Genomic DNA, 17,470 nt, shown 5'->3' with positions numbered 1-17,470 from the left:
AAAAATTGATATACAGTGGTAAACATGAGTACACAGTGATTTAGAGTGTTAAACACAGGTAAACATAAGTAAACAAAGATATACAGTGGTAAACATGGCTAAACACTGATAAACTTTGACAATATAGTGGTAAAGACTAGTAGACATAGGTAAACAATGATATACAATGGAAAATATAGGTATACAGTGATATACAATGTATGCCTGTTTACTTATGTTTATCACTGTTTAGCATTGTTTACTTATGTTTATGATTGTTTAGCATTGTTTACCACTGTCTACTTATGTTTAGCATTGTTTACTTATGTTTATCACTGTTTAGCATTGTTTACTTATGTTTATGATTGTTTAGCATTGTTTACCACTGTCTACTTATGTTTAGCATTGTTTACTTATGTTTATGATTGTTTCGGATGGCACAAGAGTTTTCTTCCCACACTGATGTTTACTAAATTAACATTAAACTCTGAAGTTTGGCTAAATGTATAAAATCTAAAATGTAAGAGAATTCTCTTCTACTATCTTGATCACATGTAGATCTAATACATGGGAAAATATTTTGCCTACAAAATGTTAATGCAACATGTAATACATGTGAAAATATGTTGTCTCCATGCAAGGTGTTAATGCAACAATGTTGCCCTGTGTATGTTGCCTTAATCATACTGTGTTTATGCTGTTATAGTAATGTTTAGGGACTTTATAAGATATAATTCTAGATATGATAGTGATGCAATAATACTTCAAACTTTATTTAACCTGAACTGTGACTTACTCCTACTGCATTTGGACATAAGGAATAAAGATGAAGGGTACAAGCTACAGCTATTTCATCTTGATTAGTCTCTTGTTCTGGCAAATACAGCTACCAGTCATTATCATGAATGTTCTCATGACAGTTTACCAAAAAAGGTATTGCTGTATGTTATCATCTCAATCTTGGCATTGTATATATTTTTTGCTTTCACAGCCTTTGGTTAGAACTCATTTGGAAGACTCAAACAAGTCAAAAAAGAACACAGCAGCTCTAGTTGGACAAAATGAGCCTTTTAATCAACCAATTCGCATCAGTCTCCACTACAACTTCACTTTTCTTAGAGCGTGAGTAAAATTCTAGGTCCCCATGCATTGTGAGCATAGACAATGAGCCATAATCTCATTGTAATCAACAGTAATTTGCATGGCTTGTTTTGTATGACAGCATATTGCCCATCATCATCAGCTAGCATTGACTGTAAAATTTCTCCAAGAATAGAAGCTATAAATTTGTAATTAGATTAGCTTTGTAGACTTGCATTATTAACTTTGTGTTCACATATGGCACTTTTTCATTCGTAATTTGATAACAGTAAGAAGAACAATAACAGCAATAATAGGACCCGTTATTTATAAGTCATGCATATCAGAGCAAATATTTGTTAATCATAGCAACCAAGACCTAGTCAGCAAGATCAAAATAGCAACAACTATAACTATTTACGTGACTACTATCCAGTTATGGAATGCGTGGGAGTATATAGACCTGAAAAATATGTTAAGTAACTATATCAACTTATAAATAAGGGCATGCACCTTTCAGTCTGACTAGCCTGATATTCAATAGTTACTATGCTATGTATGGTATAATGAAGTTATGCTTAAAAATCAATTTCTAGATTATCTGTATTAAAACAACAACAAGTGAAGGTTTGGCATTTAACAGATTTATACTTTAATTTATTATTTTATCAATTAATGCATGCAGACTATCATGGGTCAAGTAAAAGAGAATCTTGAGTCAATCCTTACAGTGAGAAGGACTCCAAGCCCTCTTTGATTATGAAGGTATGAATAATCATCACTGATAGAGATTCTTATCCTTACATCATTACACTTATAGGTATTGTGTAAGTAATGAAGGAAATTTTACACTAACTGGTTCTACTGAGCCATGCCCTGATCAATGTTCAAATGAATCAGTTATTTGTTCTGTTTTTCCAGTGCCATCGGAACATCTACAGATGAGTATGTTTTAATTCATGAGACTAATTCATAAATATACTAACAGTTTACTAATGTTTCAGAATAACTTTTTTATGTGTACATACTTTTTAGCACTGTATGGAGTGCAATGGAGGTAATAGCAATTGTGTCAAGGCTTACAGTGATGGACCTGGTATTGAAGATACAGATCTTGCTCTATATGTATATGGTATTAATGTCAACTGTGGTGGAGGTACTATTGCTTTTGCTTCTGCCTGCCAATTGGAGGATCAATATGACAGGTATAGACTGTGTCAAACATTTTGTAAATTATAATGTGTCTCGAGTTAATTGTGCTTGTAGTTACATATATTAATGTTTATAATTTATAGGCCAATATCAGGAATCATTAATTTTTGTCCAAGTAACATCAATGATGATGAACAGGTTTTTCAGGTTGCAAAACACAAGGTTTTTCATGTGCTAGTCAGTTAATTTTGCTGAACAACTTTTTACTATGATTTGAACTTATCACATCATACAGGGATTTTCAAATAACTTATATCCTTGGTACAGAGATGAAAATGGAAACCCAAGAACAAGTAGGGATGCTAATGGTAACCCACCCACTGATGCTAATGGGTTAGTTAAAATAATCTACAATGATGTACTTATGTTCTTGATGGCAATAGCCAATATGTAGCAGCAAACAATACAGTAAAAATGGTGAATTTAACAGATTGGCAGACAAGATTTGGGCCAATGAACAAAACTGTTACTCAGTTGGTGACTCCAAAAATTGTGGTATGTAATAGTGATGAAAGCAGCATAGTAAATCTATAGATCTATGTTTATATTTATAGGAGATTGCAAGACGTCATTTTAATTGTGATACTTTGGAAGGTGTTCAGTTAGAGGATCAAGGTGGTAGTGGCACTGCTGGATCACACTGGGAGAAAAGATTACTAAATGTAAGCACATACTCAAATATCTTGCCATTATATGCAATGAATTTTTATTTTGTTCAGTATGAAGCTATGACCGGTATCATATCTGAAAACTTTGCATTCTCAAACTTTAGTTATGCATTATTAGAAGACAGTGGGTATGTTAGTAAAGTATTAAAAGCATAATCATTATAATTATAATAAAATTGTATGGTTGGTATAAAGTGAACTATAGCAATGCAAGTTAGTATACTAGTTTAGGGACATGGTGCTGATGGATGTGGATATACTGCTGGTTCTTGTGGAGGATATATTGACTCAAAGAAAAGACAGTATGTATCTCCAGTGCTCCTATTAAAATTAGTATTTAAATATAGGAATCAACCAATTGCTCCATTCTGTGATTTCTTTACTGATAATGAGTTTAATCCTCAAAACCTATCTTGCAATATAGACAGGACAGCAGTTGCTTTTTGTAACTTTGTGGATAATTACTTATACGTAGCATCTTTTGTATCTATACCTCGAGAATATCAGGTAAAAAAGATGCATTTTAATTGTACAATAATTGTTTTATTATTTTAGTATTTTAATTCGGGTGCAAATTTTAATAGTACATGCACCAACTAGACTCCCATTTTATGGGGAATGTGTTCAAGTAGCAGACTTCTGCCCATATTACCTTGACCTTGTGAGTATAGTATTTTTATGATAAATATTTTTATCTAGTTTTGATTATTAATTATAGTTAAGGCAAGCTCCTCGGGGTAACTGTAGGAAAGGGATTCCCCTAAGTAATATAAATAGTATAAATTATAAATATTTACTAAATTATTTTCATGCAATAGCTGCTAATAATGAAGCAGCAGAGACATATGGACCTAGGTCACGTTGTGTGGATCACTCTGGGAAGTGGCAGATCACTAATGGCTCAACACATACACTGCCCAATACAGTGCTGGATGCTATGAGGTAGGCTGATAAAAGTGTATTAAAGATAGTTTTTACAAGCCAGAGGGCATTATTCATACCAAACTTATTATTCATGATAACTATTCACTTTTGCAGTACCAATGCTCAAATAGTGCTGTTACTATAATGATCCTTGGACAATCATATACCTGTAGTAGAGCTGGTCAAATGGTATGCCATACTTTTGTATTTATGTATATATTGAGTGTTTTATAGATACAAGTTGATCAGATTACAAATGGTGTGAGGTATCGTGGAGGGATTGTGTGCCCATCTTGTGTTGAGATATGCTATGTAAATGCATGTATTCACTTATTTATTAATTTAAATTATTATTATTATTTGCAGGATGATTTTCAAAATTGCCCTGAAGCAGGTAATAAGAGTGATCAGCTATATGAACACAATGTTATAAAATTTTTTATATCATTAAGCTGAACTGTATGGAGATTTAGCAAGTCCTACTCAAACTCAAAACATTGGAATTCCCACTTCTGCTAGTGTTGGAAGTTCTACTTCTACAGTATTATATAAGTTTCACATCTTCTACTGTTAGTGTTGAAAGTTCCACATCTTCTACTACTAGTGTCGGAAATCCTACTTCTACTGTTAGTGTTGGAAGTCCCACTCCAACAGATAGTGCTGGAAATTTTTTGCCAATGGTGGAGCTCCTTTTTGTACTCATCTATATATAATTGAGCATACACCCACGCAAAGCAGCACATCACGTGATCTGGGTGGGGCTCAGTGTGCAAAAAATGTCATAGATAACAGAATGAAAGAAGGGAATAGAGTAAAGTCATTTACTCTACTATCTATGATAATGCTTGCTAAAATATTGTTTGCTTTATTTTCCCTTTCAGTCTGTGCAACAACTGGAGGAGCTGCGGCTGCTCCAACAGACAAGCCTCACATTGTCTTTGTACTAGTGGATGATTGGGGGTTTGCTGATGCCAGTTTCCGTAACCCAGCCATTAAGACACCAAACTTCCAGTACCTTGTAGACAATGGACTTATCCTGAACAGACACTATGTATTCAAGTACTGCTCGCCTTCAAGAGCTTCATTCCTAACTGGTAGATTCCCTCATCACGTGCACCAGTGGAACCCAACACCACTGGGAATGGTTGGGACCAATATTAATATGACCATGTTACCTGCCAAATTGAAGAATGCTGGGTATGCCACCCACATGGTTGGTAAATGGCACCAGGGTTTATACGACCCAGCTTATCTTCCTATTAATAGAGGCTTCGATACGTCATCTGGGTTCCTGCAAGCTGAGGAAGGTCACTTCAATCAGACAATAGGTTGTGCTGTTGATTTCTGGAAGAATGATGCCCCAGACACTCGTAATGGCACATGCGACTCTTATATTTATAATAAAGACCTAACCACTGTATTCAATGAACATGATGCCAGTAAACCATTATTCCTCTATCTTCCATTACATAATGTCCATGCACCAATTGAAGCACCTCAGGAATGGCTGGATCTCTATCCTGCTAACTCTACCTGTGACACAAGGAGAATACTGCAGGCTATGGTCAGTGTAGCTGATAATGTCACTGGACATGTTGTTAATTTATTAAGAGAAAATGATATGTGGGATAACACTCTAATGGTAGTATCAGCAGATAATGGAGGAGCAGATTGTAAAGGTAGTAATTACCCGTTGAAAGGTTCAAAATACACTTTCTTTGAGGGAGGAGTGAGAGTCATTGCTTTTGCAAGTGGAGGGCTGATACCAGCAGGAAGACGTGGGAAGAGTACCGATGGGTTCATTCATATTGCTGACTGGTACACCACATTCTGTAAAATGGCTGGTGTGGATCATAATGACTCTGGCAAAGGAAAGTTCCCAGTTGATGGACTGGATGTATGGCCTATCATTACAGGAGAGAATGAAGAAACGCAACATGAAGAGATTGTATTGGGATATGATTTTGACTATTCACCCTCTCACACTCATCAAGGTGCTATCATTGCCGGCAGACATAAACTGATTGTTGGTAACCAGTACACTCACTGCAACTCACTGATGTGGTCACCATTAAACTATCCTTGCAGTAATGGTAGTGTCTCTGAAGACTGTGATCCTTATTGTCTTTATGATATCATTGATGATCCATCAGAAAGAAATGACCTCTCAAAAAAAGAACTCGTAATACTTAAAGATATGCTTGATAGGTACAACAGTTACTCAAAGGAGCCTCGTTCAATGCAAGACCAAGGTATCCACAATATGGCGGATATTCCAAGAGGCAAACAGCTTTGTGAGTATTTCAGTACACGAGGAATGTACTGGCAGCCTTGGGTCAACGTTTGATTAATATTATTGCTGCTTTTACTTGCTATATAATGCTATCCTATGCTTTACATTAAATTAAAGGGTAACTACCATGTATTTTTGGGGTTTTTTATTTGCTTAATATGATTGCCTGAACATAGTAATGATGTGTATTCAGTTTTACTGTCCAAAAAAATATTCACTGAGATATAAGCTCTCAAAGATGCTTATTATTGCTTCCTGCCATGCTACTTCGTGTCGGTCAGTGGGTATCTATGCAAGAGGCAGAGATGCTTGTAAATACATTGAATCCTTATGTTGGCTATTTGGAGTCTTTTTCTTGCATTGCCATACTGAGAATAAGAAAACTTAATGATCTAATTCTTTACATTACTGCTATTAATAATCAATTTCACCTATAAACCAATGTAAGTGACATCATTTCATGATTGAGCAACCTCCTCTGTGCAAAACTCAACAGCATTGTGACTACTTATAATTATTGTGTCTAGTATTTTAATTTGGATGCAAATTTTGACAGTTCACCAGCTAGACTCCAATCACTAATCATTACTTACATTTTATAGTATACCAATGAGTGCTGTTACTATAATGATCCTTGGACAATCATATACCTGTAGTAGAGCTGGTCAAGTGGTATACCATACTTTTGTATTTATGTATATATTGAGTGTTTTATAGATACAAGTTGATCAGATTACAAATGGGGTGAGGTATTGTGGAGGGATTGTGTGCCCATCTTGTGTTGAGATATGCTATGTAAGTGCATGTATTCACTTATTTATTAATTTAAATTATTATTATCATTTGCAGGATGATTTTGAAAACTGCCCTGAACAGGTAATAAGAGTTTTATATTAACACAATATCTTAGATTTTTCTATGATTAAGCTCAACTGTAAGGAGATTTAGCAAGTCCTACTCCAACTGAAAGTATTGGAAGTCCCACTTCTGCTAGTGTCCAAAGTTCTACTTCTACTGCTAGTTTTAAAAGTCCTACATCTTTTACGGTTAGTGTTGGAAGTCCTACTTCTTCTACAGTTAGTGTCAGAAGTTCTACTTCTTCTACTGTTAGTGTTGGAAGTCCTACTTATACTGTTAGTGTTGGAAGTCCTGTCCCACTCCTTCTTCAACAGATAGTGCTGAAAATTTTCTGCCAATGGTGAAGCTCCTTTTTGTAGTCATTTTTGCTTCCTTAGTCATTAACTATTAGAACTTTAGTTGTGGTGAGTGTTTATTAAAGTATAGTTCAGTTGGTTTTTATTGTTAATTTTTGCCCTTGCTTTGAAAGTTCATTAAAAGATTATATGATTTAAAAAATGTTATTGGCTAAATAATTTGAGACCAGAATTTACTCAAAGAGCATTACAGACACATGTGACCTAGCAATGCAAGCCTAAAATACGGTCCAATAAATGAGGTCACGTCACTGCTTCACTAGAATCAACTGATAGTGTTGGGAACCTGCTACCAATGGTGTGGCTTCTTTTTTTAAGAGTCTTTGGCTCTTTGCTTCATTTATCATTAACTGTTAAAACTTTAGTTGTTGCACTTGTGTGTGTTAGAGCATTTTTGTAAATTTTTCTACACCCCAAACATTCAATGCTTTCATGGACGTTCTGGTTTGTAGGTATTTTAATAATCACACAAATTTAAGTCCTATTTGCGCAAATATGTTTCAAAGGGCATCTGTCTATAGGAGCTAATAAAAAAAGTTGTAGTATAGTGTAATAAGCATTTTATACAATTCTCAGCAATATAGACATATTACTAAGTATTGTGCTTGTCACTCATATGCACACATTAGAACATTATAAAATTTAAAATGTAGAAGAATTCTCTTATTATCTTGCGTGGTCATTAATTACATTAGATCAAATGATACATAAACAAATATGCTATTTATAGTAGGTAATTAATGTTTTAGGGACTTTATGTGATGTAATGCTATATGGTAGTGATGCAATTTCGTGCTCTATTAAAATGAAATAAGTGAACTTATAATTTTTTATACTGCATTTAGACATTTCTAAAGCAAAGAAGTTAAAATGAAGAGTAGAAGCTACAGCTATTTCATTTTGAGTTTCTCTCTTGTTCTGGCTAATACAGTTACCAGTCATAATCATGAATGTCCTCATGATAAATTAACTAAACAGGTAAAAAGACTGTGATGGTTATCATCTCAAATTATTTGCATTTTATTTCTTTACTTTCACAGTTTTTGGTTAGGGCACATTTGGAAGACTCATATAAATCAACAAAGAATACCATTGCAGCTCTAGTTGGACAAAATGAACCTTTCAATCAACCAATTCGCATCAATCTCCACTACAACTTCACTTTTCTTGGAGCGTGAGTAAAATCCCTGCATTAAATATGTGTGTGGCATATAAATTATAATCTCAGTGTGATCAACAGTATACTTTCTCTTGTTTGTAGTTGTGTGTGTGCCTATTAGCATTCTGCCCATCGGTGGCATAAGCATCAGTTGTAATGTGTACAATAGATGCTCAAGATAAAGCTATAGCTTATGATTTACCTGTGATTTGTTTGTTATTAAAGCATGCAATTTTTTTTATAATCTGGTGCATTAAATTTGTAGCTTTAGTAAGTCCATTCTAATCAGCATGCAAAGCAAAATAATTGAGCACACACCATACTGTTGGTGTAGAAATCTGTGTAGTAGGTATACATTATTGCAAAAGTCATACAATAGCTGCTGTTCTTAGCCTGGGTGTCCTACATTTGGCTAGTATAAATTCTGTTTACCAACGTTTAGCTTAAAGTAATGTCATCTAAGATCATTCTTCTATTCTATTACAATTTCTGTCCTTATCATTCACTTTCTATTTACCTGTAGCACTTTGTTCATTCTTAATTTGATTATAGTAAGATGAATAAAGCAATAATAAGATCTAATTTTGGGGGAAATTTATGAATCAGCAAATAATTATTTGTTTATATAAACTATAAACAATGGAAGCCACAAAGACCTATATATGACAGACCATATGACAACATTTTGTAGTAGCAAATTATGTAACTATGGATTTGTATGGAATGCATGAGAGTGTAGGCCTGACAATTATGTTATCATTAAAGTAATTAGGTATATCATAAATATACCAACTCATGAATGAAGACCTTTGAAGTTTGATACTTCATCAATCATCCTATATTTGCTTTCAATATTAGTTCATATGCTATATATGGCATGATATAAGGAAATTATGCTTAAAATTCAATTTCTAGATTATCTGTGTCAAAGCAACAACAAGTGAAGGTTTGGTATTTCACAGATTTATACTTTAATTTATTATTTCAACAATTAATGCATGCAGACTATCATGGGTCAAGTAAAAGAGAACCTTGAGTTAATCCTTACAGTGAGAAGGACTCCAGGCCCTCTCCGATTACGAAGGTATGAATAATCATTATAGAGATTCTTATTATTACATCATTACACTTATAGGTATTGTGTAAATAATGAAAGAAATTTTACACTAACTGGTCCTACTGAGCCATGCCCTAATCGATGTTCAAATGAATCAGTTATTTGTACTGTTTTTCCAGTGCCATCAGAGCATCTACAAGTGAGTATGTTTCTATTCGTGATACACATTATAAAATACACTGCTATTAGTTTAACATAGAATGGTTTATGTATGCTCACTAAGTATAATATGTGTTTGTTATAGTTTATGATACACATGCATATCCATGTTATTGTGTAACATTAACTTCATATGTACATATAGCGTTGTGTGGAGTGCAATGGAGACAGTAGTAATTGTGTTGAGGCTTACAGTGATGGACCTGGTATTGAAGCTGACCTTGCTCTATATGTATATGGTATTAATGTCAACTGTGGTAGGAGCACTATTGCTTTTGCTGCTGCCTGCCAATTGGAGGATCAATATGACAGGTAGACTGTGCTTAAACTTTTTGTGGCTACATCTTTACAGGCCAATATCAGGGATCATTAATTTTTGTCCAAGTAACATCAATGATGATGAACAGGTTTTTCAGGTTGCCAAACACGAAGTTTTCCATGTGCTAGTAAGTTAATTTTGCTGAACAACTTTTTACTATGATTTGAACTTATCACATCATACAGGGATTTTCAAATAACTTATATCCTTGGTACAGAGATGAAAATGGAAACCCAAGAACAAGCAGGGATGCCAATGGTAACCCACCCACTGATGCTAATGGGTTAGTTAAAATAATCTATAATAATGTAGATATGTACTTATATTTACAATACAATAGTCGTTATGTAGCAGCAGAAACTACAGTAAAAGTGGTGAATTTAACTGATTGGCAGACAAGATTTGGGCCAGTGAACAAAACTATTATTCAGTTGGTGACTCCAAAAGTTGTGGTATGTAATAGTTATGAAAGCAGCATAGTAGATCTAGATCTATGTTTATATTCATAGGAGATTGCAAGGCGTCATTTTAATTGTAATACTTTGGAAGGTGTTCAGTTAGAGGATCAAGGTAGTAGTGGCACTGCTGGATCACACTGGGAGAAAAGATTACTAAATGTAAGAACATGCTGATAACCTTGCCCATTATGCCATGAATTTTTATTTTGTTCAGTATGAACCATTATGCAATGAATTTTTATTTTGTTCAGTATGAAGCTATGACTGGTGTCATATCACAAAACCTTGCATTCTCTAACTTTAGTTATGCACTGTTAGAAGACAGTGGGTATGTTAATTAAACATTAAAACCATAATGTATTGTAATTATAATTTTATTTATAATTATATAGTTGGTATAAAGTTAATTATAGCAATGCAAGTAGACTTGTTTGGGGTCGTGGTGATGGATGTGGATATGTTGCTGGTTCTTGTGGAGGTTATATTGACTCCAAAAAAAGACAGTATGTATTTCCAAAGCTCTTATTGAGATGAGTATCATTTTATGTACTCTTGTTTAAATGTATAGGAATCAACCAATAGCTCCATTTTGTGATTTCTTTACTGATAATGAGTTTAATCCTCAGAACCTGTCTTGCAATATAGACAGGACAGCCGTTGCTTTTTGTAGCCTTGTGGATAATTACTTATATGTAACATCTTTTGTATCTATACCTCAAGAATATCAGGTGGAAAGGATACATTTTAATTGTACAAAAATCATTCTTATGATCTTAGTATTTTAATTCGGGGGCAAATTTTGACAGTTCACCAACTAGACTCCCATTTTATGGGGGACGTGTTCAAGCAGCAGATTTCTGCCCATATTATCTTGACCTTGTGAGTATAGTAATTGATAACAATTTTTATCTATTTTTCATTATTAAAAATAGTTTAGGCGAGCACCTCGGGGTATATGCAGGAAAGGAATCCCCCTAAGTAACATAAATAGTATAAATCATATTTATTAAATTATTTAATAGCTGCTAATAATGAAGCAGCAGAGACATATGGACCTAGGTCACGTTGTGTGGATCACTCTGAAAAGTGGCAGATCACTAATGGCTCAAACACATACACTGCCCAATACAGTGCCGGATGCTATGAGGTAGGCTTAAAATATGCTTGCAACTTTTAATAAATTTTTGTTTATATCTTGTTAACACCTCAAGGTGTAACAAGAGGTGTACTTGATTTATGATCACTAATCTACATTTTGTAGTACAAATGCTCCAATAGTGCTGTTACTATAATGATCCTTGGACAATCATATACCTGTAGTAGAGCTGGTCAAACGGTATGCTACTCTTTATTATTATCTTAAGTACATATTGAGTGTTTTAAAGATACAAGTTGATCAGACTACAAATGGTGTGAGGTATCGTGGAGGAATTGTGTGCCCATCTTGTGTTGAAATATGCTATGTAAGTGCATAACTACATTTATTATTTTATTTATCTTTAATTTAAATATTCTTTACAGGATGATTTTGAAAATTGCCCTGAAGCAGGTAGCAAGAGTGATTATATGTACACAATGTTATAAATTTTTTATTATCAAGCTGAACTATATGAAGATTTAGCAAGTCCAACTTATACTAGAAGTATTGGAAGTTCTACTTCTTCTACTGCTACAGCTAGTGTTGGAAACCCTACTTCTTCTATTACTATCGGAAGTCCTACTTCTTCTACTACTAGTGTCAGAAGTCCCACTTCTTCTACTGTTAGTGTTGGAAGTCCCACTCCTTCAACAGATAGTGCTGGAAATTTTTTGCCAATGGTGGAGCTCCTTTTTGTAGTCATATTTGCTTCTTTGATCATTAACTATTAGAACTAGCTGTGGTGTGTGTTCATTAGAGTAGTTTTGTTAGTTTTCTACTGTCAATAACTTTTTGGTTCCCCCTCCCCTATAGTTTTATATTTTAATCATTGTTTGCTCTGAAAGTTTTAAGTTAATTCTGATGTCACCATTAAAAGTTTGCATGCTTTTAGACAGAATTTGCTCAAACATTATTGTAGACATGTGACTTAGCAATGCATGCCTAAAATATGGTCAAATAAATAAAGTCACATATACATTTAGCTTTTTAAGATTTAAAGCAGCAACCTAAACTGGTGACACAGAGAATTTTACTTCATAATCAAGTTTAAAAACATAGCAAACAAAGCTTTGTTATGGGTAAACTATACTTTGTGTGGCAGGCATTACTGCATAGAGTACATTATGCTTATCGCTTCTTCATCCAATGCTGTGCTAAAAATAACGACATCAATAGCAAATTAAATAAAAAATAGATTCCATAGTCAAACAGTTGGTAAACTTTCTACTTTAGTTGCAATGTCAACCCTTTCAACATTTTTCAGTGCTGAGATGAGTGCACTAGCCATATTTAAAGTAAATTTCTACAACACTATCATTTAATATCTATATAGATCTATCAACACCAGCATTGAATACAAATGTATCACATCTTACAAGTGAATTTGATGTTGTGTTCATTTTTAATCCATCTTGTTCCTTTGCAGAATTCAAGCTAATATGTTATTATGGAAACAAGCTAGTCTATCTGGGTTTATTGATGTACTCTGAAGATTATAATCCATAAATCCTGCAGTACAAAATTCTCTAACTTCCAGTAATATTCCATTGATCATAAAGTACAACAGCATTTGATTTACTATGAGTATGCCAATTAAATTGTTATTGGTATTAAGTATTAAAGATTAATAGAATACACAAGCACAAATTAATGCAATTAAATTGTACTAGTAGAGCTATGTTCAATACATAATGTATTCACTTGGTAATTGGCAGTTGACAGTATGTTACTCTTGATATAGATATACTTATACCTCTTGTTCATACATTGTTCTTGGTTCATCATACACTAATAATTCTTCATTGATACCTATAGTTCAATACAGGATTTTTTAACATTCATCTACATGCAAATCTAATTTCAGAAATAATGACATAATTTTATATATAGCCATTGCTTTGTTCACATAAAACAGAAGTAATAATTTGCTCAATTAAAGATATTATAGTCTCACAATTATTTCCCAACTAATATCCATGCACATCATCACATACTTTCCATTCCTCCAGTGTTAATAATTAGTAGAGGTACCAGATCCTATACTAATAGTTGTATTGATTGATAATAATAATTTAAAGTTCATGCTTTAAATAACACCGTATGCAGGATTAGCAGATATATCAGTATTACAGTCTGTGTCATGATGTTAATATTATTAAGATAATCTTACTTTCTTGTTCCCCAATTACTCCATAAGCAGGATAAGCTCATGCTGTTGGTGTATTCTGTCTGTTATTGATACTTGGTACTATAAATTGAATTAATTTTTATTATTTTTAAAAATACATACTTAAGTAGTACTCGCCTATGCAAAAAAGGTGAATCCAATAAACACTACCATCTGGTTGTTGATTTATATCAGCTTTTATTTTATCAGAACTGGAAGTACCATCTCCATTTGATGTTTTATCCCATATTTTCCTACACACTAATACACTTACCATTAATATTACTAGTATAGTAATTACCAGTAATATAAATACTGCTGTAATAAAACTTTCTGCTATTAATAGTGTATTACTGTCTGTACTTTGTAATGTACTCACTGGTGTACTCATCACTGATGCAGTACCTATTGTTACTGATAAACTGTTACTTGATGCTGATATTAAGTTAGTCTCAGTATATTTTGTTGATTTTATTGTTACTGTGAAGTATACGCTTGATAAAATCCCAGTAATGACTGTATTAATTTGTGTACTACTGATTGCTGAAGTAGTTGTATCTGTAAAAGGCTCTATAATGATATTGGAAATAAATAATTATTAACTTATATGATGTAAAATGTTAGTCTTACCTATTACAACTAGGATGATTGGATAAAATTGGATTGGTGGGCTTGATCAAATGGAAATATTAGATAGCTTTACTTGCCCTACAATTTTCCTTTTAATAAATCTTACTATGTCACTTCCTGCATTGCTTCATTGCTTGTATATCAATGATAGTGTAAAGTTTAGTGAACCTTCCGATGATCGCTCAGGAGAGCAAGTGGTACACCATACAGGTATACAAAGCTCCCGGGCAGGTAGCCCGAGGAGGAGGGTCCCCGAGCTTGTCAGTCTGCCGGGGAGGCCTCGAAAGGAGGCCGGCGTACCTCCACTAGCTTTTATCCGAATAGATTTGGACTAGGCGGCCAAAGCCCTCGCCTCCTCGGAGACCCGAATCAATTCTCTGCTCCCCGTCCGTTCCCCGGTCCCTCTCGGGGCTCCCACTCCCTCGATTTTATTCCACATGTCGAGGCAATGGCTTGAGCCATCGACTCCTCGAGGTTATCCCAAAGAACGTGGGGAGGCGACACCTCACTGAGAACAAATACACATGCCTTATGTAGTGTGACAAGAGACTCAAGGGTCAAGAGTGCTCTAAAATGTTTTTTTTTTGCTTTTCGGCTTCTGGTTACTTTAGGCTTATAGACTTTCTTCCACATGCAGTGTGGGTCGGCTACGTAGTCTATAATATGGTTGGTATGAGGCTCCAAGGCTTGTATCATGGTTCTTTGGGTTGGGACTGACGATCGCCTACGAGGAGGATCCACTGATAGTTTGTGTAAGGTAACTGGAAGTCGAGCCCTTCGGTGGACTTTGCCGGAAGGTTAGTACCAGCTCAATGGTCAGCCTAACTGCATCCACGGTGATCGAACAGTACTAGCTTTCCTTGTGACGGAACATTTTGTAGGGACGGTTTCCCCTGGCAAGGCCCGCTTGAATGCCAGGTTGACCGAGGAAGTCTCCAACACAGGTATCATTTTTGGAGGCTAACGGGTGCTAAGGAGAACCGACAGGTTTATCAGCCACTTGATTCCTCATAGAATAAGGGAGGAGGATGATAGCTCCCGCCACCCTAGTCTCCCCGTAGCCAGCAGCTCTTTAGGTGCCAACCAGAGGCCTGGCCTAGGCAGCGGAGGAACTGGAAGGGTGCCTCGCGTCGCCAGGCAGGGAGCGGGTGGCTAGGGCAGACTATGGCCACCGACTCTCCCCGCAAATACCCAAGAAACTCTCGGGTGAGGGGTCGGTACTCGATACACATCACCTCAATGCAGGCTGCCCGGTGCGAAAGGATTGATTCTCGAGGGGCGGGGGTTCAGAGTACTTCTCTCCCGCAGGAAAAGATGCAATCTGGTCGAAGAACCGCCTCCTGTCAGTCCCTTTCCATTTCTCTTTTAACTGTCCTCACAGCAGTCAGTGTAAAGAACTAGCAACAACTATGATAGTATACATTTTCTCTAAAGTGAATGTTACCTTAACCCGCACCGTAGACTTTATGCACGCTGCTAGTGTTTGGGAGTTGTGGGAGGCCATTTTTACCGTCCTCTGGTTCTGAATACAGGCAGTTCCTTTTTAGTGTGGATGCTTTTACAGCCGGGATGTCCGGGGCTGATCGAAAGGATGGAATAGTAGGGAGAGGACCCTCGTCTCAGGTTGCTGCTGCCCTGTCTATGAAGAAAACAGAGTTATTATGGGGAAAACTGCTAAAAACAATAAAAGTTGTGGGATATCTGTTAGCTAAATGCATGCAGTCCAATGCAGAATTGATATTAAAGCAATCAAAATGTAATACACAACCCACATAATAATTATTAATGATTTTACAATGTGAGGACAACATGAACTGTATGGTATCTTCATATGGACAAACTTTTGTATCCATACACATATACATGCATACACTACCTATTATTCAGCCAAGATGCAACCGTCAAAAATTCCTTTTAGAAAGGGGAGTTTTACTTTTAGGGCCCGCCCACGACGGTTATTGAATGTTGCGTTTGGGCTGTATTTATGTATTATTACATTATTGTTTAGCTACATGTATTCTCATTATTATTTATGATTATTATGGTTATTAATATTATGTGTAGGTGGTACATTATTTAAGATTGTTTTTGTAACACACACACGTTCTGTTATATTCTGTTCTTTTCTCTCATTCTTTCATATTCTTTTGGTTTGTTCTTAAAGAGATATAACAAACTGCTTCTTCTTGAATCTGTCGTATAAATAGACAATTAAACCAATACTTAATTTTTTTCAATAGACCAGTCATCCAGGTTTACTACTGAAAAAATTAATTGTTGGTGTGTCTTAAATGAATGCTACAGGTTCCGAGTCTGTATTATATTCTTATTTCCTATATCTATGTGACCAGTTAATTGCAGCAAATGATCCTCCAAATAAGCACTGAAGTTGGCAAATAAAATCACATTAAAAATTTGTTTAAAATGTTCGAAACTATCATATGCAAGAATTTGAAAACCACATAGTATGAAAGATATCTAATGTTATCAGGGAATTTCTATTTCCAAATCATTTTATATTTATTATGACACAATTTAATGTTTTATAAAGTTAAGTTGAAGTCTTGGGGCCTTGGAATCACTAAATAATAAGGTAAAATCTTTAAAAGTAAAAAAACTAGCTTACGATTTTGTTTTACTTGACTTTATTTTTTGAAGAATCTAAAAATAAAGTTAATCATTACAAGCTATTAAATACGTACTGTATATTCTTGAAATTAATCATATTAGTATGCAGACAATATTGATAATTCCTAATAACTTAGTGCAGAATTAACGACTTTCTAATAGCTGAAATTTCACTCATCAACAACAGTGTGGCACATGTGCAGCTAATGAGTCAACAAGTCTTAACTTTTTCAATATTAGTTACTTTAATTACCTTCCTTGCCCCAAATAACGCATCCTCCTAATTATTACACCTCTACATGGCTTCCACAATAAAAACTTTCTA

General features: G+C 34.8%; 3 protein-coding genes and 5 long non-coding RNA genes across 9 annotated transcripts; 6 read left to right on the top strand and 2 right to left on the bottom strand.

Moving 5' to 3' along the window:
- Positions 1 to 1,740: 1,740 nt before the first annotated feature.
- On the top strand, positions 1,741 to 2,207 carry LOC109583243 (uncharacterized). Its single transcript, XR_002185414.1, has 3 exons — positions 1,741 to 1,824; positions 1,880 to 2,004; positions 2,095 to 2,207. It is a non-coding gene; the product is annotated as an uncharacterized LOC109583243 (long non-coding RNA).
- Positions 2,208 to 2,297: 90 nt separating this feature from the next.
- On the top strand, positions 2,298 to 3,234 carry LOC109583224 (leishmanolysin-like peptidase). The gene is made up of 7 exons (XM_019998475.1): positions 2,298 to 2,308; positions 2,355 to 2,448; positions 2,507 to 2,604; positions 2,655 to 2,766; positions 2,826 to 2,933; positions 2,991 to 3,067; positions 3,135 to 3,234. The coding sequence occupies exons 1-7, from the start codon at positions 2,298 to 2,300 to the stop codon at positions 3,142 to 3,144; spliced, it is 510 nt and encodes a 169-aa protein (XP_019854034.1). The 3' UTR covers positions 3,145 to 3,234.
- A 124-nt stretch (positions 3,235 to 3,358) lies between these two features.
- On the top strand, positions 3,359 to 3,839 carry LOC109583241 (uncharacterized). Its single transcript, XR_002185412.1, has 4 exons — positions 3,359 to 3,446; positions 3,495 to 3,600; positions 3,658 to 3,703; positions 3,758 to 3,839. It is a non-coding gene; the product is annotated as an uncharacterized LOC109583241 (long non-coding RNA).
- A 257-nt stretch (positions 3,840 to 4,096) lies between these two features.
- LOC109583239 (arylsulfatase B-like) lies at positions 4,097 to 6,384 on the top strand. Its single transcript, XM_019998484.1, has 3 exons — positions 4,097 to 4,175; positions 4,230 to 4,257; positions 4,316 to 6,384. Exon 3 carries the CDS (start codon positions 4,657 to 4,659, stop codon positions 6,208 to 6,210), a length of 1,554 nt encoding a protein of 517 aa, XP_019854043.1. The 5' UTR covers positions 4,097 to 4,175; positions 4,230 to 4,257; positions 4,316 to 4,656; the 3' UTR covers positions 6,211 to 6,384.
- Positions 6,385 to 6,729: 345 nt separating this feature from the next.
- LOC109583242 (uncharacterized) lies at positions 6,730 to 7,186 on the top strand. The gene is made up of 3 exons (XR_002185413.1): positions 6,730 to 6,828; positions 6,874 to 6,951; positions 7,006 to 7,186. It is a non-coding gene; the product is annotated as an uncharacterized LOC109583242 (long non-coding RNA).
- A 1,043-nt stretch (positions 7,187 to 8,229) lies between these two features.
- Positions 8,230 to 12,512, top strand: LOC109583238 (leishmanolysin-like peptidase). Its single transcript, XM_019998483.1, has 19 exons — positions 8,230 to 8,348; positions 8,411 to 8,544; positions 9,445 to 9,613; positions 9,665 to 9,785; positions 9,951 to 10,117; positions 10,158 to 10,251; positions 10,310 to 10,407; positions 10,465 to 10,576; positions 10,634 to 10,741; positions 10,834 to 10,910; positions 10,975 to 11,085; positions 11,151 to 11,310; positions 11,360 to 11,461; positions 11,515 to 11,560; positions 11,605 to 11,729; positions 11,844 to 11,918; positions 11,968 to 12,045; positions 12,104 to 12,131; positions 12,183 to 12,512. Exons 3-19 carry the CDS (start codon positions 9,528 to 9,530, stop codon positions 12,449 to 12,451), a joined length of 1,857 nt encoding a protein of 618 aa, XP_019854042.1. The 5' UTR covers positions 8,230 to 8,348; positions 8,411 to 8,544; positions 9,445 to 9,527; the 3' UTR covers positions 12,452 to 12,512.
- An 812-nt stretch (positions 12,513 to 13,324) lies between these two features.
- LOC109583229 (uncharacterized) lies at positions 13,325 to 15,662 on the bottom strand. Of its 2 annotated transcripts, XR_002185407.1 has the most exons (4): positions 14,518 to 15,661; positions 14,011 to 14,457; positions 13,715 to 13,968; positions 13,325 to 13,529 (listed from the first exon to the last, which is right to left on the bottom strand). It is a non-coding gene; the product is annotated as an uncharacterized LOC109583229 (long non-coding RNA). The 2 variants fall into 2 exon arrangements; XR_002185406.1 differs by having other exon boundaries at positions 13,325 to 13,968; positions 14,518 to 15,662.
- Positions 15,663 to 16,919: 1,257 nt separating this feature from the next.
- LOC109583232 (uncharacterized) lies at positions 16,920 to 17,464 on the bottom strand. Its single transcript, XR_002185409.1, has 2 exons — positions 17,144 to 17,464; positions 16,920 to 17,098 (listed from the first exon to the last, which is right to left on the bottom strand). It is a non-coding gene; the product is annotated as an uncharacterized LOC109583232 (long non-coding RNA).
- Positions 17,465 to 17,470: the final 6 nt, after the last annotated feature.

This window comes from Amphimedon queenslandica, unplaced genomic scaffold (assembly GCF_000090795.2).
Source record: "Amphimedon queenslandica unplaced genomic scaffold, v1.1 AMPQUscaffold_13317, whole genome shotgun sequence".
NCBI lineage: Eukaryota > Metazoa > Porifera > Demospongiae > Haplosclerida > Niphatidae > Amphimedon > Amphimedon queenslandica.
The sequence above is the reverse complement of the archived record's forward strand: the minus strand, read 5'-3'. Positions and strand labels throughout refer to the sequence as shown.

Coding starts and splice junctions, on each gene's coding strand:
- LOC109583224 (XM_019998475.1), top strand. Junction 2,605..2,654: donor CCACCCACTGATGCTAATGG/GTTAGTTAAAAT, acceptor TGATGGCAATAG/CCAATATGTAGCAGCAAACA. Junction 2,767..2,825: donor TGGTGACTCCAAAAATTGTG/GTATGTAATAGT, acceptor TTATATTTATAG/GAGATTGCAAGACGTCATTT.
- LOC109583239 (XM_019998484.1), top strand. CDS start 4,657: ATGAAAGAAGGGAATAGAGTAAAGTCATTTACTCTACTATCTATGATA.
- LOC109583238 (XM_019998483.1), top strand. CDS start 9,528: ATGCAGACTATCATGGGTCAAGTAAAAGAGAACCTTGAGTTAATCCTT. Junction 10,252..10,309: donor ACGAAGTTTTCCATGTGCTA/GTAAGTTAATTT, acceptor CACATCATACAG/GGATTTTCAAATAACTTATA. Junction 11,311..11,359: donor CTATACCTCAAGAATATCAG/GTGGAAAGGATA, acceptor TTATGATCTTAG/TATTTTAATTCGGGGGCAAA.